Source organism: Sarcophilus harrisii, chromosome 2, assembly GCF_902635505.1.
Source record: "Sarcophilus harrisii chromosome 2, mSarHar1.11, whole genome shotgun sequence".
Classification (NCBI taxonomy): domain Eukaryota; kingdom Metazoa; phylum Chordata; class Mammalia; order Dasyuromorphia; family Dasyuridae; genus Sarcophilus; species Sarcophilus harrisii.
The window spans coordinates 220,070,567-220,092,968 of NC_045427.1; the positions used below are offsets into that span (position 1 = coordinate 220,070,567).

General features: G+C 45.7%; 1 protein-coding gene across 18 annotated transcripts in view; it reads left to right on the forward strand.

Annotated features, from left to right (window-relative positions):
• CAMK2B (calcium/calmodulin dependent protein kinase II beta) overlaps positions 1–22,402 on the forward strand; it is a 282,693-nt gene that overhangs the window by 222,406 nt on the left and 37,885 nt on the right. For 3 of the 18 annotated variants that reach the window (XM_031951517.1, XM_031951528.1, XM_031951527.1), the window contains 5 exons: positions 399–441; positions 3,250–3,324; positions 15,697–15,734; positions 16,415–16,486; positions 21,183–21,227. In XM_031951517.1, coding sequence (XP_031807377.1) covers positions 399–441; positions 3,250–3,324; positions 15,697–15,734; positions 16,415–16,486; positions 21,183–21,227 — 273 coding nt within the window. Of the gene's footprint in view, positions 1–398; positions 442–3,249; positions 3,325–15,693; positions 15,735–16,414; positions 16,487–21,182; positions 21,228–22,402 lie in introns of all 18 variants that reach the window. The other 15 variants (XM_031951521.1, XM_031951531.1, XM_031951518.1 and 12 more) reach the window with 8 other exon arrangements.

Genomic DNA, 22,402 nt, shown 5'->3' on the forward strand with positions numbered 1-22,402 from the left:
ACATGATGGAAAAATGACTGGAATGTGCTAAGCCCTGGGGATAGTGCTCGCCATCAAGAAGCTTTCATTCTTTTGGTTATGAAGATGGGGTGGGGGAAACACCATAATTCCGTCATGATTAACTCTTTGTGACCCTGTTTGGGGTTTTCTTGGCAAAGACACTGAATGGTTGGCCATTTCCTTCTGCAACTCATTGTACAGATAAGGAAACTGAGGCAAGCAGGGTTAAGTGACTTGCCCAGGGTCACACAGCTAGTATGTGTCTGAGGAGTTTTCCTGATTGTAGACCCAGCATCCTTTTCACTTCACCACATCGCTGCCCTCTGCCATGTACATGGTAGGCATTTAATAAGAGCTTGTTGAATAACCAAATGACCAAATCTTTTTCTCTCTCTCAGGGGGCAATCCTTACCACCATGCTGGCAACACGAAACTTCTCAGGTGAGAACAGTTTTTTCCCAGAAAAGAAAGAATAAGGTGCTGCCTTCCTTGCTCTGTGCTTTTTCTCCTTCAAGAAGTCAGAGAGTCAAGCTTTTTTCCAACCTAAACCTTTCCAGGAAGAAGCCCCAGAGAAAGACCCAGCTTCAAGCCTTTTTCAGTGGCTCCAACAGCCCGCTTCATTCTCAACCTATTTCCTCTCTCCTCCCACCCATGCTTCCTTCTGGCCACATCTTTGCCAATGATCAGTCAAACCACTATTTTCCCAACCCTGACCCTCCCATGGTCCTGCAAGGGGCTTCCCCTTCCACCCTGTCCTCACATGGCCGTAGTCTTTCTTGGGCTGTGTAAACAACCTCTGGATCCTATTGTGTTCATCTCACCTGCAAAGTGGGGCCTCCTGAAGACCGCTGCTCCATCACCAGGGCTCTCCCCTGTATCCTGCTTCAAGCAGCAGCGACCAAGTCACCTGTAGCCCCTCTTCCCCTGTGGGGGGGGGGGCCTGCTGGAAGGCCATGTTACAACTACAGTCTTGTTCTGTTTTGTTTGCTCTTCTCTGTGTCTCTTTCTTCCTCAGTATCTTACTTGTGTCTCAGGGGTCTCCCCCACTGAGTGTTTGTGCTGCCCACAGCCTCCCAGTGAGAACTGCAGGTTTCCCATGTGTTTGTCCAGGCGTGTTGGTTTAACAGCTCTGTGGCCGCTGGGTCTTGTGTTTTGTTTCTGTTTTTGTTTTCAACCATCTAAGATCCTCTCTTGTCAAGGGGAAGATATACTTCAGAGAGTGCGATGGCAGAGAATCTGAGCTTATGGGAGGTGAGGAGCCACTAGGCAATCTTAGCCCCAGGCACGGCACTTGACCAGTTGATGGCCACCACCTCTCTTTGGTACACTTGGGTACCGAGGAAAGGGGACCTGTTGCTGTTGACCTCAGAGGAAAGGGTGACACTAGGAGTGGAAATTAGGGAAGAGAGACTCAAGCTGGAGGACTGGGTCTTGGAATTTAGGTATCTGGGTGTAGGTCCCAGCAGCAGACAGTGAATGAAAGCCAGATCAGGAGAACAAGCTAAGTATGGTCCCAGGAAAGGGTTGGGGCAGCCTCCGGAGTGGAGCTGGATGCACCCGCCACGCCTGGATGAAATGTCTTTGCACCACGTGACGTTGCTGTTAGTCTGTAATAACTGAATGTTGGAAGTATCTCTCTCTCTCTCTCTCTCTCTCTCTCTCTCTCTCTCTCTCTCTCTTTCTTTCTCCTTTTTGTATGGTTCATCTTTCTGTTCACATCTCATAGCTCCTTCCCTACTTCCTTTTGCCTCTCCTCCCCACCCATCCCTTCTACTTACCCTGAAAGTTCCTGTTACTTTTGCTGTGATATTGTACTGCTGAGAATAGGACTGCATAATGTCACACCAATACTAATGGGACTTTTCCATTGTCTGCTACTCTGTAGAAGACTTGGGGACCTTTTTCCCAGGTCCTGGCTGTGTTTCCCCTTTCCCATCCCCTTCGTCCCATAGGTCTGTGCCCACTCAAGAAGCCCCCGTTTGGGGTTTTCTAAGGAGAAAGGAGGCAAATGCTTTTCCAAATGTTGATGGACCTAGATTTGTTTTCACTCTGTTTTGGGACAGGGATTCTGGTGCCAACAGTCTTGTCTCTCCATCTAAACTTGAACTCTAATCTTTTTCTGCTTCCTTTGTCTCTTTTCTTTCCTTATCTTGCCCGTCCCTCTGTCTGTGTCTGTCCTTCTTTCTTCCCCAACTTCCCATCCTTTTCCCTCTCTCACTCTCCCTCCCCTCTTTTTCTTCTCTTCTCTCCATTCTCCTCTCCCTTCCTTCTTTCCTTCCTTCCTTCCCCCCTTTCCTCTCCCATTTCCTTCCTTCCTTCCTTCCTTCCTTCCTTCCTTCCTTCCTTCCTTCCTTCCTTCCTTCTTTCCTACTTTCCTTCCTCCTTCCCACCTTCCTTTCTTCTTCCCTCCCTCCCTTTCTTCTTCCCTTTCTTCTTCCCTCCCTTTCTTCTTCCCTCCCTCCCTTTCTTCCTCCCTTTCTTCCTCCCTTTCTTCCTCCCTTTCTTCCTCCCTTTCTTCCTCCCTTTCTTCCTCCCTTTCTTCCTCCCTCCTTCCCGCCCTCCTTCCCGCCCTCCTTCCTCCTCCCTTTCTTCCTCCTCCCTTTCTTCCTCCTCCCTTTCTTCCTCCTCCCTTTCTTCCTCCTCCCTTTCTTCCTCCCTCCCTTTCTTCCTCCTCCCTTTCTTCCTCCTCCCTTTCTTCCTCCTCCCTTTCTTCCTCCTCCTCCCTCCCTTTCTTCCTCCCTCCTTCCTCCTCCCTCCCTTTCTTCCTCCCTTTCTTCCTCCCTTTCTTCCTCCCTTTCTTCCTCCCTTTCTCCCTCCCTTTCTCCCTCCCTTTCTTCCTCCCTCCCTCCCTTTCTTCCTCCTCCCTCCCTTTCTTCCTCCTCCCTCCCTTCCTTCCTCCTCCCTCCCTTCCTTCCTTCCTCCCTCCCTTCTTTCCTCCCTCCCTCCTTCCCTTCCTTCCTCCTCCCTCCCTCCCTTCCTCCCTCCCTCCCTCCTCCTTCCTCCCTCCCTCCCTCCTCCCTTCCTCCTCCCTCCCTCCCTCCTTCCTCCCTCCCTCCCTCCCTCCCTTCCTCCCTTCCTCCCTCCCTCCCTTCTCCCTCCCTCCCTCCCTCCTTCTTCCCTCCCTCCTTCCTTCCTTCCTTCCTTCCTTCCTCCCTCTCTTCCTTCCTTCCTCCCTTCCTTCCTTCCTTCCTTTCTTCCTTTTCCCTCACTGCTTTCCTTCTCCCTTGTTTTCTAACCTGGTGCTAACAGTGGGCAGACAGACCACCGCTCCGGCCACAATGTCAGCTGCGGCCTCCGGTGCCACCATGGGGTTGGTGGAACAAGGTAGACGAGTCCCGCCCTCCTTCCCACCCCTTCCTCACCTACCACCTGCTTAGAAATTCAACCAGCATGCAACTCCATCTATCATATACAGCTCATCCAGCCAGTGCCCAGCTCCCTGCTAAGGCTTTGGGGACTGTCTCCCTGACTGCAGCCAGAAAACCAGGAGGCCCAGCTGTGTTACTCCTTTACTCATCTGCAGATATAGGAACAAAAAAGAAACTATAATAAAGACCAAGAGTCTACCCTCTCAGAAAAGCACTTTGCTGATAATACCTGAGAGTCTCCTGGTCCTGGGATTATTATATAGAGTATCTGTTCAAAAACATCCACCTTCCCAGAGATTCTTCTGCTTTCTGGAACTTGCCTGCAATGGTCCCTGTTCAGGACTATGTTGACCCAGCAGCGTGGAGTTGCTGTTGGGCAAATCTGGAATCCTGAAGGGGGAACAGGAGCAGAGGTGGAATGGGAAGGAAAAAAGCCAGTTTTAGGCTTTGGACCTCTCATAATTACTATTTAGCCCCTGATTGGATTCTGTAGCCCTAGGGGAACAGGGAGGACTCATTGCCACTTCTCATCCTAAGGCTCTCAGCTTCCTGCTCCAGCATCCTTACCTCCTGTCCCAACCTGCCCCTGCTAATGAATCTAAAGCAAGTGGTGGTGAGAAGCAAATACAGGAGGAACTTGCCAGAGAAGGAGGGTTGGGAATGAGAGCGATAGGATCCAGGTTTTAGGACCCAAATAGGCAGCCTTTGAATGTACCCTTCTTTCTCCTATGGGGATCTATGGCCCTGAGTTCCATTTCTAAGGTTAAAGAAAGTGGCATCCTAGTCACTGCCTATGGAACTCTCTGCTTAGCCCCTCATGGGCTCTGTCCAGGGAAACACATGGCTGCATTGGGTTGGGACCGGTAAGTACAGGAGCCTGCAATCTAGTATTGCCTTGTTTCCCATGATGCATGTGTAGCCCTGCTTCGTCTGCCACTTCCAGGAAGAATTCTATTCTTTATTCTGTGGCTCAGTTGTGATTTGGTCCTTCATGAGAATGATCTTGGTGGGTTTCATTTGAAATCTCCTCCTCCTCCAAATACTATCCTCCTTCCTGCCTCACCCCTTCTCAGCCCGCTACATGTCCAGCTTGGTAAAAAACCTGCCCATTTTTCCTGTGGTGTGCTCCTTGAGGCTGAGAAATGATTTTCCTGGGACCATATGGGTATTGGAAATTCCATCACTGGCCTGGGAACCCCAAGTCTTGTTTGTAGTTTACTTGGTCACTAACTTATTGTGTGACCTTTGTCCAGTCTTCTCATATCTCTGGGTCTCCACCTCATAAATTGAGGAATTTGGAGTGGATGAGGTCCAGGGTCCATTTCCCACCTCACCATTCTCTGATTCCCTGATTCCCTGACTTGCTGGCTCAGACCTGGGAAATCCAGCAACAGAATGTAGATGAGAGGTCCCAGCCTAGCACAGACTTGTGATGAGGTAGCAAAAGACCTCTCCTTGAGCAAAGTCCTCCTGCCTAAGGGCAGGAGAAGGCAGGATGGTGCGGTGGGGTGGAGGAAGAGCAATCAAGGTGGGAACACTCCTCTCTATGGGATATAGATCACAGGATTAGCATTTCCTAGGGGAGGAAATGTTTAGACTCTTAGAGAAAAGCATTTCCACAAGACCTCTCCATGTCAGCCTTTCCCTCTGCCAGATGGAATTAGACTCTCAGACCTCATATAGCACTTCTGAAAGTGCATTTCGGTGGAGGTAGTATGGTACAGTATGGTATATAGAGGAAAGAATATAGTATATATTTTGATACTTTGTAAACTTGGGTAAGTTATTTCACTTCCCAAGACCTCATTTTTCCCATCTATAAAATTAAGTGGTCATACTAAATGGCTGTTGAAGTCATTTTAAGCTCTAAATTTTTGATTCCTTGGTCAATAGCCTGTAGTATGAACAAACAAACAAAGAGCCCTCTTTCCCTCCAGTAAAGGATACTAAAATCTTTTCCATATCCCTAAACTATAAGACCATGAGTTTCTTTCCCCAGGGATGCTTTTCCTTTCCTACCAGGGAGGATGTAACTCTCAAAGTTTCTACCAGGGAAAGAGCTATATACTCTCTGATAAAGAGCAAAATCAGTAATATCCCCTAAAAGGAGGTTCCTTTGAGTAGATCACAGGCTGGAGAGTGGTAGTTGAAATAGACTTTATTAGTTGTAGAATTAGCCATTCTACAGAAAGGCTGGGGCTCGATGCTGGCTCTTCTTTTTTAAGGTTTGCTAGGCTTTCTGAGGTGGAATGGAGGAATCTGGAGATGAGGGAGGGTGGGGAGGGACAGAAATGGAGCTAGATGGAGCTGGCAGCTCCTTAGTGTAAAGGGTTTGAGTCAGTGCCCTCTTGATCAGGCTGTCTCTGAGCCTCACTCCACGCCTGGAGCTCTAGCTGGTGACGAATGCCGATATTGCTTGCAGGTTGAATGTGGTGAACGATGCATGAGTTTGTGTGCATGTCCCAGGGCCCACCAGACCCTAGCAGGGTTTCTGCTTTGTCAGTGTGAGTAATGGCGCTGCATGGGGGAAGGAACTCAGCATGGCGGTCCCAGAGTGGCCTAAGGTTAGAGCTTAGCAAGGAACACAAGTAGGGCTTCTGGGTAGCACAGCCAGGCAGGCTCAAGATAGCCCTTAAAATCTGTGCCTTTTGGTTTAGCAAATGGAAAGCAGAGTGCTCAGGGCTTGGGGTCTCTACTTGTTCAGATCCAATACCTGGATTGAATGGATGGTGGATTTCTTTGTCCACTAGGAGCCCCCAGGTATAGAAACTCCCATTTCCCAAGTGTCATCTTCACATAAAGTGAAAGTTGGTCATAAGGCACAGTTCTGAGCAATGACTTCAAAACTATCCCCCTCTCTCTTTCATGAATTCTTAAAAAATTTGAGGGAAATAAGATATCAGGTATCTCTTCTCCTTAGAAGCAGTTGTCACTGAGCTACAGGAGAAGAAATATTGGGAGTGAAATTAGAGTTCCCAGGATCTAACCCCAGTTCTTCCTTCTACCAGTAAGTCTCTTCACCTTATCTGCAGAATGAGAGCACAGGACAAGAATTCTAGATCTATGATCTTTGATCCCAAAGTAATTAGCAGCCATTATGAACTAGGTCCTGGAAGTACAAAGACAAGAATGAAACAGCCCCTGCCCTGAGAGAGCTTATGATCTAAGATGTTGGCAGGCACTTGAAATGTGTACAACTGTTAAGCTCTCCTTGTTTGGTAGATCCAGGGAACCTCTTCTTACCTCAAACTGACTATCTCCTGCAGCTTGCTTAGTGAGAATTTAGCCATTTGTTTCTTCATGAACTGAGCATTAGAGTTCTACTGTTGGCCATAGTTAAAACTTGCCTAATGTCATAATCCTCATGAGCTATTTGAGAGATCAAAGTTCATGTAGTAGTAAGACACACCTACAGATATCTAGCAAGGTCCTATTGTGGCAACATAATGTTATAAAGGACTTGGAGAGGATCTTATGAAATCAGAAGATGCTATTGACTCTGTACTATAGGGTCATACCCTTGAAGGCAAGAGGAGGCTATAATAAGATCTCCTTTTCCATTTGTCCTTCTAGATTTGAGATGCTATCTCATTGAGAATTCCCTGTTCAATGGGGAGGGAAATTAAGGAAAAACTGACTTCTTTTGCCTCTTCACCAGACTACATTGCTGCCACTTTCTGTGGGTTGACAGCTGTAGCCATTCTCAAAGAATCCTTAGTTTAAATAAAGCAAAAAGAGAGAGTGAGAAATATATGGAACACAAGGCTTTGCAAAGATGAATGTTGAAAACTATCTTTGCATGTATTTGGAAAAATAAAATACTATTAAAACAAATAAAGCAAAAGACAATAAACATACAAAAACAATGAAGTAGCTCACACATAATGTGGTGACATCAAAAGAGCACTGGATTTGAAACCAAAGAAACTGGGTTCAAATCTTGAGTCTGTCACTTTTGACCTTGTGTGATCTTAGGCAGGTGACTTTACTTTGAGGCCTTAGGTTTTTTTTTTTAATCTACAAAATGAGGGAGTTCAATGACGTCCTTCAAGGCTTCACCAGCTTAAAATTTATGATCCTCCTGGTCAATTCTTCCCTCGGGGAGAGCCATGAAGAATCAGAGAGTTAAGAAAAAAAATCTATTTCATCCATTTTCAAATGAAACTTAATTGATTTATGGAATAACTCAGAATAAAATATTTAGAATTTTGTAGAGCCAAAAAAAATCCACTGTGTAATGGAGGTAGTAATAGAAATCTTGTCTTGTTAAGGAGAATTAAAAATAATTTTAAAATCCACAAAGATGTTAGTATTAGTTTCATCTTAAACTCTTATAGGCGACCTGGGAGGATACAGTCATGCACAACAAGGCTCCAAGTTTTCAAATGGCCTTTTGCTCTTCTAGTTTCTGATTAGCTAATAGGGACAAATAAAGGGAACCATTTTTTGAGGCTAGATAATAATTAGGGAAATGGCAAGTGAACATCAGTAGAGACAGGAATAAGGCCAGACTGCATGGAAAGGATACTAGGCTGTCCTTTGGAGGGTATCCTCTGAATTTTTTCATAATGACTTCCCAGGAATAGAATCTTGGAACCTTTATGGATTATTCCTTGAAGACATGAACTCCTCAAACCAACAAAAAGTTAGAAATTACCAGGAAGGTATTAGAACAAGAGAAAACCTCTCAACTATGTAAAAAAAAAGATGTTACAGCCATTCTATTATATTCCCAGGATATGAGCCCCATTGTGGAATACCAAAAATATTAGAAGAATTGGGTTCAAATCCCAGCCCAGCTACTTATGGCTTGGGTGACTTTGGCCATGACAGTCATTTCATCTCTCTAGGAATCAGTTTCCTCATCTATAAAATTAAAAGGTTAGATGGCCTTCAGATCCTTTTCAGATTGCCATCAATGAGTGTAGCTGATACATCACAATTCACAAATCAGTTATCCTTCACATTTGACCACTTGTGAGGCCTTGGGCAAATAACTTGATTTCCTTAAGACCTCAGTTTTCTTTCCTGTAAAATGAGAGAGTTGGACTAGATGTTCTTTGAGATTCCTCCCTAGTTTAGATCTATGATCTGATGACTTATTTGAGCCTCACAACATTGTCTTATGAAGTAGTCAGTTCAAGGGTTTGTAAAATCACAATGAAATTATTATTGGTGGAGTCCCCCTTTCCTCAATAAACATTTCCTGTTGTGCTTTTAAAGCTTGAAGAAAGTTGTGAGTAAGTCCATGGGAACTCCTTGGGAAATCAATATTCAGGTGGAATTAAATAGTTGAAGAAGGTCTAAATTAAATTCATAGTTTAGAGAGGTAATATGAAGGAATACTGACCATTCTCTCCCTCCAGCAAAATCTCTCTAGCTGTCCATTATTAGATGGATTGCATGTGGGATAAAAATGTGGTTTGACATATTTAGCTTCTCTTAATTTCAGCTGTTGGCTAAAGATGGTCCATGCTGTGGAAAGAGCATCATCTGTTTGAATTCAGCAGCCACCAATGGCCATTTTTGTGACCTTGGACAAATCACTTCATCCTTTTTAATCCTAAATTTTCAACTACAGTATCTCTGGCTCAGTGTATAAAGTACTGGGTCTGGAATTAGGAAAATGAGTTCAAATGTGGCTTCAGTTACTTACTAGCTGTATAACCCTGGGCAATTCACTTAACCCTATTTCCTCATTTATAAAATAAACTGCAGAAGAAAATGGCAAACTCCTCCATTATCTTTGCCCAAGAAAACCCCAAATGGAGTCCCTAAGAGTTGGATACAACTGAAATGACAACAATAAAAACATCTCTTAATTGGGTCATGAAGATCAAATGGGATAAGAAATTCAGTAATAATCATTTTTTATATTTAGATACCACTTTAAGGCTTATAGAATGCTTTGCATATATTATCTTATTTGATTCTCATCTGATTATCTCATTTGATCCCAGCAAATTGGGAGGCAGATGCTAGCAAGCCATGTTACAGTAATGTCCCTGAGACCCTTGCAGCCCAGGGTCATGCAGCAAGAAACATTATAATGGCTGAGCATTCAAAATCCAACATTTCAACACTTAATATGTACCAGACACTATTCTAGACCTTGTGGAGACATGGAAACAATCCCTATCTTTATAGAGAACTTAAGTGATTTGTCTGTGGTCACACAGTATTAGAGGTAAGATTTGAATTCAAGTCTTCTTGATTCCGTGTCCAGCAACTTATGCACTATGCTAGCTACCTCTCAACAGTATGAAAAGTATTTCGGAAAGAAAAGAAATTTGAAGTCTAATGCAGTAGTTAGCAAGAGGTAATACAGGTCTGGTTCATGGCCAGATCTAAAGCTGAGTACTACTACAGAAGCTAGAAAACAGGAAATGTGTACACCTGAGCCATCTGTACCTGCCTCTCCCCTCTTTCATCAGGAATCACATTGGTGGACACTGGGAGGATAGAGAAGTGGATTTTGTCAGATTGAGAGCCGAAAGGACCTTAAAGATCATATATTCCAATGCTTTTATTTTACAGATGAGGAAATAGGGACGAAGGAATAAAAATTTGCCCCATGTCACATAGCAAAAGGAAAAAAGCATAATTGGAACCCAAGTTCTCTGACCTTCCTATTTTATTACATTGGAATGCAGCCTACCAAAAAATTTCCTGAGGAGGTGATTCTGATAGGAATCCTAAAGGGTTTGGACAAATGAATAATAAACCCTGAACAGCTAGAAGCCAGGATTTACTGGACTTTTAGGGTAGCCTATTGGGGAGAATAGCTATACCCTCCCACAGTATGTCCTAGTCTGTATGGACCATGGGCCTATGTCAGTATGGTCTTTCCTGTGTTCCTCTGGAACTTATTCCCTCATCACCCCTATTTTTAAAGAAGTTCATAGCATCTGAATAGTGACATATTTGCAAAGAAACAAATTTTGGCTTGATATCAGGGAAAGAAGCAAAACTTCCTAACAATTAGAATAATTCTAAAGTGAAATGGGAGTCATGGGAAAAGCCTTGGGAAAAGCTGCCCTTCATGAAAATTCTTTAAGCAGGGGCTGGATGATCTTACCTGGGTACGATATAGAGAGGACCCCTTTTGAGTATGAGTTGGATTAATTGGCTGCTAGGTTTCCTTCTTACTGATTCTAAGTCAAAGTGGAAAAGGATCAAAACTTCTCATGCCAAAGTTGTGTGATGATTAATGCACTAGGCTGGAAGTCAGGAAATTCTGAGAGGTGGTTATATATAGATCACTAGATTTTGGAGTCAGAAAAACACAAGTTTGAATTCTGCCTCACTTATGACCCCAGGCAGCCTCAGTTTTCCAATCTATAAAATGGAAATAATAATTGCACTTAACCTCATAAAGGTGGGAGGATAAAATGAAATAATTGCAAACTTTAAAGTGCCATATAAATGTTAGCTGCTATTATTATCAAAAAAGGAGTCTCATCTCCGCTTGAAGGAATTCATTTGTGGGTGCCAAAGAATCAGGAAGGTATGAGCTATATAGATTAATGCCCATTGGGAAGTCTCTAATGTGGTAGCCAGGTTCAAGTTTGCATTTGTCTGATTTTGAACCCTGAGGTCTTGATTTGAAGCTCAGGCCTTAAAATTTATAACCCCTAGCTATAATCCTCAAAGTTATTGTCTGGGATGGCTATAAACAGCATTGCCTGTTGTAACCTATCCTGTAGCGATCTGGCTTGTATCGAGTGCCAGGGCAAGGTATGGGTTCTCTTGGTGTGAAATGGGAGACTTAGTAGCCCAGGATGGGATATACAGGACCTGGGACCCAGGCCAGACTGTTCAATCCAGACTTGGCCTTCAAAAGGATGGCCTGTTGGGAAGTGGGCTACAACACTAGCCCTGCCATCCACAGATTTTCCTTCTGACTGATGCAGCAACTCCTGCATCCTTCCCTAAATCCCCAAGAATGTGCTCATCCTGGTGTTTAAAATCTTTTAACTACCCTTAGAATTTGAGGGAAGGAGTTTGCAATTAAGCTTTCAAGGAGTCAGGCAAATGCATTCACAACATACTCCTGTCCCCTTTGGAAGGGTCACATTTACTTCATTTAACCTTTGTTGGAGCCAGATAGACTGTGGTCGCTCACAGGTTTCAGACTGAAAAGGACCGAGCCCAAGCTTGGGGGAAGAAGCGCTCTCATCCTTTTACTCCAGAGACTGAAACTCAAGATTCCTGGGAGGAAGACCTTTGAGCCCTGCTTCAAGGGCTCAGACTTGCCGGGGCTCCTCAGACCTCAGTGGCAGATCACATCATCCTGTTTGCCTCAGTTTCTTCATCTGTAAAATGAGCTGGAGAAAGAAATGACAAACCCCTCCAGTATCTCTGCCAGGAAAACTCCCAAAAGGGGTCACAAAAGATCAGACATGATGGAACTAACTAAACAACAATAAGATATGGAGGAATCTGAGCCTTGATAATAAAGGCATCTCCCATTTCTGTGGCACTTGAAGATTTGCAAAGCACTTTTACCTGGGTGATGTCACGTGGCCCTCCCAGTAACGCTGTGAGGGAGGTACCAGGGGCCTGTTTTTGTCACCATTTTGCAAGAGGGGACGCATATCAGGGCCACACCGTTAGAAAGTGACCGGGGCAGAATTTGAACATGGGTCTTGCTGACTCTAAGCCTCCGTGCTCTCCCCTGGGCCGTGGGGTTGCCATTGAGAGTGCTGATGAAAAGTCCTCTTACACGGTGCTCCCTCCCTACAGAGTCACAAGGAGGAACTCCCAGGGAGTCAGTAACAGCAATATTAGCTGAGCACGGGGAGAGTGTCGTGTTGTCCCAGGAAATAAGGAAGTTTGAGATGATCCCTGCCTTTAAGAAGCTAAACATTTACCCGGGGAGGCAGAATGATGTCAAGGGAAGGGCACTGAGCATCAGAAGGTGGCTAAGGGCTTAGCTCTGACATTCACCTGTGATGTGATCATGACTTCACATTTCTGGATCTCAGTTTCTCCATCTGTGAGATGGGTTGCACGACCTCCCTCAGTGTGGCTGAGTAATGATAGGCTTGAGCCCGGGCTGTGGTCCAGGTACTAAGTATGAGACCATGGTCCATCCTTTTCCCTTTCTGAGCCTCAGCTGCCACGTCAGTAACATGATGATGGGACAGCCTTCCTCGCAGGGTTGTTGTGAGGAAGGTGCTTTGTGCCTCGTGCCATGGAGTCTGAGTGGATTTTTACTGACCTTCTGTTATGGGAGTAAGTGTGGTCAGGACAGGAGCCTGATAGACCCCGGCAAGGTATTTAAACTGAGCTGTGCTTGGGAAAGCCTCAGGGGCCCAGGCCCGATGCTTCTCACTTAGGTGGCCGTGAGCGGCCCTAGGGAAGGCCTGCAGGGGCCTGGCCTGCCCTTCTGGGCCCTCAGACCCGTGGGTGCCCTGCCAGGAGCACTAGAAGCAGGGAGAGCTGGGGTGGGACCCAGATGGTTTCTCCCTCGGGCCCCGGTGGCGGCAGCCGGACTGCCAAAGCTCTGTTTGGGTTGGAGGCAGGGAGCATCTGGCTTCTGCACTCATCCTGTTCCCTCCACTGCATGGGCCCAATGTAGAAACCATTCTTTGCCTCTGTGTTTGAGCATCCCCAAAGCAGGTTGTTGCTTCTCTGACCATCACTGCATCCAGCCAGAGTAGGATGGCTGCTTGGTATGGCCACCCTTTTGGACATGAGGGGGGTGGGGGCAGTAGTGAGCATGGGCTGGCAGGGGTGGGGGGAGAAGGGGGAAAAGGGGCAGAAAAACAAACTTGGCTCTGCTTCTCCTCTGGGTGTTATGAGTCTGCTCCTGGAAGATATGCTCTCTGCCTGAATCAACACAAATCTTTTTCTTGTCTTCTCTTCCCTTCTCTCCCTCCCCCCTTCCCCTTCAATTTTCTCCTTTTCTCACCTGCCTGTCTCTTTTGCTTTACTTTTCTGTAAGGTAAGCCAACTTTTTATTGCAGTTCTGACCTAGACTCTAATCTGCATAGGGGGAAAGTTCCTGGTGCTCATGGTGGGGAGGGGGATCTGGGAGATCCAGAAAAGTTGCATCTGTATCTGGGACAAGAGCTCTGAGGCTTTAGCAGCAGCATGGCCCCTTCAGGCCATACTTTGGCAGGGCAGCAGTCCTGGGGAAGCCATGTGATTCTATCAGGAGGGGGAGTCTGTGACTTTCATTTGGTTTAGAGGCACAGCTTTGGAAGGCTTTTGAGTTTTTCCCATGTGTCATTCTCCTGCCCAAAGGCCAGTTCTCAAACACTCACCATCCTTTCCCTGCCTTCCATTCTAACCTCCCTCCTGTTTCTCTGGCACTGCCCCTAGTCAGGGCCTTGTGAACCTGTAACCCTTCAGAGCTCCCTCTTTTCTTCTCTCTTGCCTATTAGGGGATCCCTCTTGGTAAAGTGGAACATGCTTGATTTGAAGTCAAAGGGCCCAGATTCAAATTCTAGTTCTACCACCTCCATGACTTTGAACGAGCTATTGCATTTCTCTGGCCTCAGTTTCCTTATCTGTAAAATGAGGAGATCAGACCAGATGGCCTCGAAGGTCCCTTACAGATCTAAATTGGCAATCCTAATCCCCTTCAGCCAGACCTCACACCAACCTCAGCTCTCCTAGGGTCTCCATTCTTCCTCTCAAGTATCCAAGCTCTTCTCTCTCCTCCTACTCTGAGATCCATCAGTCAGTCCCTCTTGTCTGCTTTCTTGGTATCTGGTCTTACCACCCAAGGTACCTTTCCCTCCTGGTCCAGAGCCAACTGGCATTGTGGAACGTAACAGGAAACCACAAACAAGAAGCTTGTCGGGGATAGGTTGATGTGGTCAGGAAAAAAGGCAGAGGGTTATGGGAGGAGGGGAGGGAACTTGATCAGAGGAAGGATGGCTTGTAGGGGGTAAAAATGTTGCTCTGAAACCAAAAGGAATATTATATATGTGGCTGGGATGCCATTGGGGAGGGAGGTGGGGAGGGAGGTGGGCGGGAATGTGAGACCTTCCTCAGAAGGTTGCCTGATATTTGGAACACACAATTCCTAGATGCTTTTTTAATTGTATCTATTCTTGAGCCATTCATTAAATGCCTCCATGTCACATTGAGATGAAAGAAAATCCCTAAACCATATCTGGTCAGACAGATATCAGAGATGCTCTCTTACTTTTCAAAAAGACAATATGGGGAGAGAGTAAGCTCTTTTTATTCCAATTTTTAAATCTAACTGACTGGCCTGCTCAGAGGCCATCCCTCCTTTGTGGGCTCAGGACTCTGTGGAAGGTTCTTTAGAGCATTAAGGAAGTTTTCCTTGACCTGGAGGAAGAGATTCTTAGTTGTCTGAGAAGCCCAAGGGATGGTAAAGAGAAGCTTCCATTGGAGATGTCCAAAGCTAGAGAAATAAATTGGGACTGGCCACCTGGAGGGCTTGTTACAGAGCAAGAAGCCCTGGTCCACTGAGGGGCCCAGGACAGAGGCAGCTCAGGGTATAGTTCACCAATCCTTAGCACAAGTACCCATGATGGGACTCAGGTTAATTTTCTTTGGCACCTGGGCAAGCTGCCACTGCCACACACAGCTCCTTACTGATGAGGAAAATAGCTGGCTAACCTTGAGGATCTGTGGCCATCCTGGGTGTAGAACTCCTGGCTAGAACTTGTTCAATAGATACCCTTTTCCAAAAGTTCCCAGCCCTGCTTTCAAGTATAACCTGTATCCTAAATATGGGGAAGACAGGGCAGGTGAGATTGGCCCCTAAAACATTCTTTCTCTCTGGCCAACCTACCTTCCAGTAGGACAGATCCAGAGAGGATCAGAAAATATTTTTCTAATGGGTTAGCCCATAGGAAACCACTAATAAAGGGAAAGACCCTTAAACTTTCTTCATGGGTTTGGAGGAAGGGAAAAAGAGCTTTGAGATATGTGCACAAGAGATATGGGTGAAAACATCCACCCAGGGAAATGAGAGTGGAGTCTGTCCTATGACCTCTCCTCATTTGGGCTGAGACAGTTCCAGATCCCTGGAAAATTCTAGAATTTGACTTTTTTGGGGGGTGGGACTGAACTACCTTGTTAGGGAAGGACTCTTTTCTCACTATCATCCTCTATAGATGGATACCTCCAAAATTCACACAGAACCCTCCAAGCCCTTTACTCTCCTCCTGTGGAGATTAGGTGCTATCAGGCAGAAAATGGTGGCCGGGGTTATGGGGATTATTAATGGGAGCTCCTCTGACAGCATGGGGTCTCTTCACCAGCAGCACCAGCAGCAAGAAGCTGCTTCAGAGTATGGTCTCTGGCTCTAATACCTCCTCTTTCCCTCTCAATGCAGCAGCTAAGAGCTTACTGAATAAGAAGGCGGATGGAGTCAAGGTGAGGTATTCCCTGGCCGGCTTCTCTGGGCCCCACCAGTTCTGGGATGGCAGGGTGGCTTCTCTGGTGGCTTTGGCTCTTAGCTCGGACACCTATGTTGCAGTCAAAGAACCCCAGAATTGGGGTACTGGGTCTTTGGGCCAGCCACATTTCTCTGGGCATCACTTTCCTTATCTTACAAAGAGGGGGTTGGTCCAGACCAGAGCTTCTTAAGCTTTTTCCACTACAATTCCTTTTCACCAAGGAATGCTTATGTGACCTGGGGTGTACAAGCTGTACAAATAAAACGTTCACCAGCAATAGCTGGAAATATTCAGTTATGTGACCCCGAAGGGGGTCCCGACCCACAGTTTATGAAGCTTTGGTCTAGATGGCCTCTAGGGTCCCTCCCAGCTCCACTCCATGATCCTGTGGCTCAGGGGTAAGCCTGCTTTGAGCTTTGGCCTTGATTTCCCCCCCCCAGCTGGCAGTTCTCAGTCGCCCCCTTTTCCAGAGGGCCACAGGAGTGCTGCCTCTCCCTGTCCCCTTCCCACCCAGTGCCCAGATTCTCCCAGACTCGGTTTAAGCGGGGCATTGGCCAGGGGCACCTTCTCTTCCCTGCAGACTCAAGGATGCTCATGTCATTTTCCTGCTTTCTGTCTGTGTGCTGTCTCTGTCTCTGTCTCTTTCCTCTTTCACAGCCCCAGACGAACAGCACCAAAAACAGCGCGGGTGTCACCAGCCCCAAGGGGACGCTCCCTCCTGCTGCCCTGGTACTGAGCTCCTTTTCCCCCATTTTCCTTTCCTACATTCTGCTTGGGCTGCGTGGAGGTGTGCCGGTCCCTTGCTCACAGGAGGGGCCTTCCGGGGTCTCCAGGACCACCCTGACTAACAGCCAAGGAGAGGGCTCCCAGGCCCGGGAGGAGGGAAGGGCTTTAAGGGGTCCCAGGGAAAGGAGGGGCTGCTACAAGGCACGATTCTCTCGTGGGGTCAAAGGAACTGGCTGATTCATCTTTGCTACTTTCAAGTCCTAAGAAGCTGTCCCTGATGAGCTCTGGGTGAGCCTGGGCTCCTCCCACTTTAGTGTCACTTTTCTCATCTGGGAGGGGGGAGACTTGGAGCAGGTGGTTTCCCAGGGTTCAGAATTAGGCACAGGCCGCAGGCAGCCCCTCAATCCCTCCCAATGGGACTTCATCGTTTGGTGGAGAACCAAGGACAGAACGATTCCTCCTCTTGTTAAACGGGGAGGGAGAAAAGCCTGAAACAAGGGTAGATGGAACTGGAGGAAATCCTGGTGTCCTCAGCACTGGGTGGAAAAAGAGAAAAGCTAAAACTATCATTCTTGGGAAGAAATTCAGAGGGGAGGTCTAAAAGGTTTTGTTTCCTGTCTCGAGTTATGGAGTATGGGTTGGGTTTGAGAAGCAATATGGAAAAGGTTCTGGGTTCAAATCCTGTTTTCTTTACATATGTGACCTTGGATAAATCACATTCTCAAAGCCTCCATTTCCTCATTTGGAGAATGAGGGGGCTGGACCTAGATGGCCCCAGAGGTCTGCTCCAGCTCTTGATAAATAACCATATGAGCGGGAAGGGTAGAAACTCTGAGATTTAACTCAATTCTAAATTGATAAATGATCCTAGAAGAGGGCTTAAACTTGTGCTATTTGTCCCCAGAGGATAAAAGCAGAAGAGAGAGGCTTGAAATGAAAAAAGGAGCAAATTTAGCTTGATATTAGGAAGAACCTCCCAACAAATACAGTTCTCTGAAAGTGACAGAGGCTTCTTCAACAGGGAGTGAGTTCCCCATCAGTGGAGATCTTCAAGCAAAGGATGGGACATACTGTTGCAGGGATGCTTTCTTTGCTATGGCCACTGAGGCCCCTTTGGACACTAAAATTTAGAGATCCTCTGGGAAGGGCTGGATTTTTGACCCCCAAACATCTTAGTCACCTGGGTCCAACTGTGGGAATCTCTTATGGAAAAGCTAAATCATTCTTTAAAGGGGCCCTTTGAGGGGAGGAGATGTCAAAATCTATGTTTCCCAGTGCAGGGGAGAAACAGTGCACTCTTCCAGCCCCTCAAAATTCAGAATCACACAATATATTCTAATGCCTCCTTAATTATTTCTCCTTCTGGAACTGGAATGTTTGGCAATACAGGGTGAGGTTGGAATAAATGCTGTTCAGTATGAGACATTGCTATTTTATCCAGAAAGCAAGAGGGAATTCACACAGTTTGTCTAGGTTCATTTATCATCTTTGCCCCTCCTTCTTATTGTTTTGTACAGGTTACTAAACTTGATAGATTTAAATTTCCTTATTGGAAAAGTTAGACTGATGGTCTGAGTCTACCCAGTATCCTGGGGTCAGTATCTTTTGGTGGTTTTTATTTCCCTGCAGTGACAAGAAGAGATTTCTCAATAGGAACGACCATTATCTAGATAGTCTTGTTGGTCTGGAGCCAGGAACAATTTCTGGCGGGTGAATAAGCCCAGGAGGTCTGTTAGTTGTATGCCCATCATGTAGGTTGGGGGGACTTTCTGGAGGGAAAATGTTGATTTGGGCAATCTCCTGTATTTATCTGAAAGGCTATCTTCTTAATTTAGGAATTGGAAACTGTAGCATCATGAGATTTTTAGAAAAGGTAACTCTGGAACATAGCAAGGCTGAGAACATATTTCTTCCCACATGTTTCCATGTCACCAGACTTAAAAAAAAGGTAAAAAAAACCCAAACATTTAGAAATAGGCCCTTGGAGATGGCATGCCAATGACACTCTGCTACCCCATTACCCCTTCTGCCTCTCACTGCAACCGAGACCATTTTTCTGTTTGGCTTCAGAATCTCCCCATCATACCAATGGTGGGAGGCAGATGCCTGTTCTAAACATTATTTGTTCTTTCAAAACTCTGTTAAAAGAAGGGGAGCCAGCTTTGTCACAGCTGTTTTTGGAAGACTGAAGCTTTGAGTGTGAGCCACATCCTTCCCTGGGGTCCCTGAAAGGCTTTTGATCCCTAGGTTGCAGGGGGATGGGAGAAGAATTGCTCTCAGAAGGAGAGGAATAGATCTGAACCATGAAAGGTGGCATCCTGCTGGACTAATTCCAGGCCTAGTCAGATGTCAAATCCTCCTGGGGTTCCCAGGCTGAGGGGCCTCCACATCCCAGAAAAAAATGACATGCTTTTTCTGAAAAGAGAGGTGATATATTCAGGGTGCAGAATGAGACAAAAATATTTTGGTACTTGTCCAATGACTATGCATTTTTGTTACAAAGTTGTTGTTTTTGTTGTTGGTTTTTTTTAAACAGTTGGGGTTGGAGAAAGAGAAAATAAATATTTATTGAAAAAAGTATTAAATAAAAATGAAAATGAAGGGTCATTGCTCCGAGTTAGAGTCTCCAAAAGCCAGGTCTCAAGTCCAGAATCAGTCAGTCACAGTCTCTTTTCTATTCCTTGGGCCCAGAGCTGAGTGAGGGAAAGGGCAGAATGGGGCTGAGAATGACACATAGTGCCACTTTTTTCTTTGACCTCATGAGCTTAGACAGTAGCAAACTCTAGATTTTTTTTCCATACAGACTCAGCTCAGGGCTTGAGGAAAGAGAGTCCCAGGACAAAGCACCAGTGGTGGGACCTAGCAAAAGCTTACTTTAGAACCACTGGGAAACGAAAACCAGCTACTTTCCAAACCTTTTAACAATTTTTAAAAATTTGATTTCATTTTTCAATTAGCAAGCATTTGTTTGCTCTTCCTTCTACCCCTCCAGTTTAAAAGAGAAGAAAATGAAAATCCTTGTAATAAATGTCATAATTTCCCTTTTCGAGGAAAGAAAAGCAGCCTCTGATTTCCTTAGTTATTGCTTTTATCTGCTACTGACAAACTAGATTAAATATACCATCCCCTTACAACATCTGATATGCTGCGGATGGTCAGTTCTCATTGTTCACTTCCTAGAGCAACCTTGCAAATTAGCTACCGAACTATTTGTTCCAGGCAAATAACAGTGAATCCTGGCGAGTGGTCAGGGATGTTTCCTACTTTTCCTTTATACCCAGTGTGCCTCCAGTGAGCTGGTAAAGACAGCACAAGCTTCTGCTGAATGTGAAATATGTATCTGGCAAGGATGCCCTAAGCATGTCTTGTTTGCATTCACAAGAGCAGGGTGCTTTGGCCAGAGAACACATTTTCATGAACTTAGTGTGTCACTCAAAAGTGGTATGTAAATTTATTTTTAGTCAGTTAATATTTTAAGTAAACCCTATTCTTACAGTGAATTCTGTTGAGAGCAAATCATTACCTACAGATATAGTCTGTTAAGCAAACTGAACATTTCAAATACTGGATGGGTTTTCACAAATTGAGACATAGCCGTACCCTCTTCAGCTAAATGTGATTGTGGCTGAGCAGTTTTGGGGCTCCATCTAGCCTCGTAGTCTCTTTGTGGAAGAGCATCTATGAGGAGATGTTCGCTAAGAAAGTTTCGATCCTAAGATTGGCTGATTTGAGTACTGTGAGTTTTGCTTGGTGAAGGTCTGGAGTGAAGTCCCAAGTCTCACTCCTTAGCTTGAGTCCCACAGTGACATTGAGAATCGATGGAACAGTTGGACTAGAAACTGAGCTGAAAGCAATGAGCCCCAAAGGAAGGAGTGTGACATGGATTCTGGTCCCTAGTTCCATTTTGTTTTGCCACCGGGTGACAAATTCCACATTGCGTTGGCTCCATTTGGATTGGTTTTAGATGTGACCCTCTGCAGGCACAAACATGCAACCCCAAATAAGGATATTTCATAGATTTTTCCCTACCTGGGCAGCCATTGCCAAGAGCCCCTATCCAGGTCACCACTGCTATAGCTCCAAGCCCAGCACTATCCACTGCCTTGTTTTGTCCCCTGGGAAAAGCCTCTGGAGAGGACCACCCAGACAGTGATGGGGGAAGGGAGAGGAAATCCTTCTAAAGCAGACCCCAGCAGTGACCCTGGCATTGGGATTAGACCCTTCCTTTGGCTCCTCTCTGTCCTCACAGCAATCTATTATTCTCTGCTCACCTACATAACATGAAATGCTTCTCTCAGCCTTAAGTGAGCCCACAGCTCTTGTTTTCATGCTCTCCATCCCTTTTTCTCCTCTCTCGAGATGGGTGACAATCTTTACATGGTTTGGGATATTTTTTATTTCATTCATGTTAATCCAATTCCAGATTTCTCTTCTAGCCTTACTCTGCCACTCTCTGTTTTGAATCATTTGTCTCTCACTGAACTAATTACTTTTTGCTTCCCCCCCCTCCATTTCTACCTCCCTCCTGCTCTTTCCTGAACTTCTTTTCATCTCTCTCTCTTTTTTCTCTCTCTTCATCATGCTTTCACCTCTCCACTTTTCTCTGTCTCTTCAATGTTTCCTTTTCCTATTGGCATTATTTCCTTTTTTCCCTCATTCTCCCTCTCTTTCCTTCCTCTATCTCTTCCTTCCTCTGTAGGAGCCTCAAACCACCGTTATCCATAACCCAGTGGACGGGATAAAGGTACTGCTGCCTTTCCTTCTCACCCTTTGGGGAATTTCTGTTTTTTCTCTTTTGTGAATCGGAACCCAGCTAATTGGGGTCACTATGTAACTGTGTTATCCCCCTGCTTCCCTCTCAAAGAAGATTCAGGGTGTTATGGTTTTTTTTTTTTGTTTTTATCAGTGTCTTTCTCTGAAACCTCAGGGGGAAAAAGATCCACTTGGGTCGGTTAGTGGTTAGGAGGCTACAGGGCTAAGGGAAATGTCAAAAAGCACCTGGAAGTCTCAAAATTAGTTAGATAGCATTGAGCTTCTGGGGATCTGAGTGCTGGACTTGGACTCAGGAAGAACTGAATTCAAATCCTGCCTCAGAAACTTAACTTCTCAGCCTTGGTTTCCTCATCTACAAAATTGGGATACTGATAGCACCTGTCCCACAGCGTTGTTGTGAAGGTCAAATTATATAACACATAAAGCACTTTGCAAGCTTAAAGTGCTATATAAATTCTATTATTTGTATTATTATTGATTTCCATTTAGCCTCCAGGAAATGACATATTATCAGTGAATAACATTGATCAGGGTATATGCAAAGAAACTCAACATTTGGGACTCTCCAGGGCTGTTCTAGTAAATATAGCCCTTCTGGTCAAGTTATCAGAGTCCTTTAATTTCCAGGGCTCGGGGCTGACTTATGGATGAATCGATGGTCTGTCCCCTTTCCCCAAGCTGTCCCTGGGCTGTAGAAGAAAGGATGGTCCTCCACTCAGGCCTTTTGGTCCTAGAAATGGGATCCTAGGGGGATGGCCCCCAGAATAGCATGGGAGGGATCGGAGAGACCATGGGGAAGGTAAGAGGGTACTCGGATTGACTGAGGGAAGCAGCACGGTGCCTGGCCCCTTTCCCACTGCTCATGTACTGTGTCCACCTCAGAAAAGCCTGCTCTCCTGCCCTCCAATGTTTTCTGCTAAAGAAACTTCTTCTTCCTGTCCACTTCTGCTCCACTCTGATCATCAACTCACGTCAGCGCATCGGCATAACCATTTCAGGGAGGAAGCCTGAGCCTTGCGGGGGCTGCTTAGGTGGTAGCTCAACAGGAGGCCTTCTCTCTCCTGGTGCCATACTGTCTGGCTGCCAGGTGCACACCTGCGCTCCTTCAGGAGGGCTAATCCTATGTGACAGGCAGTGGGGTGTATG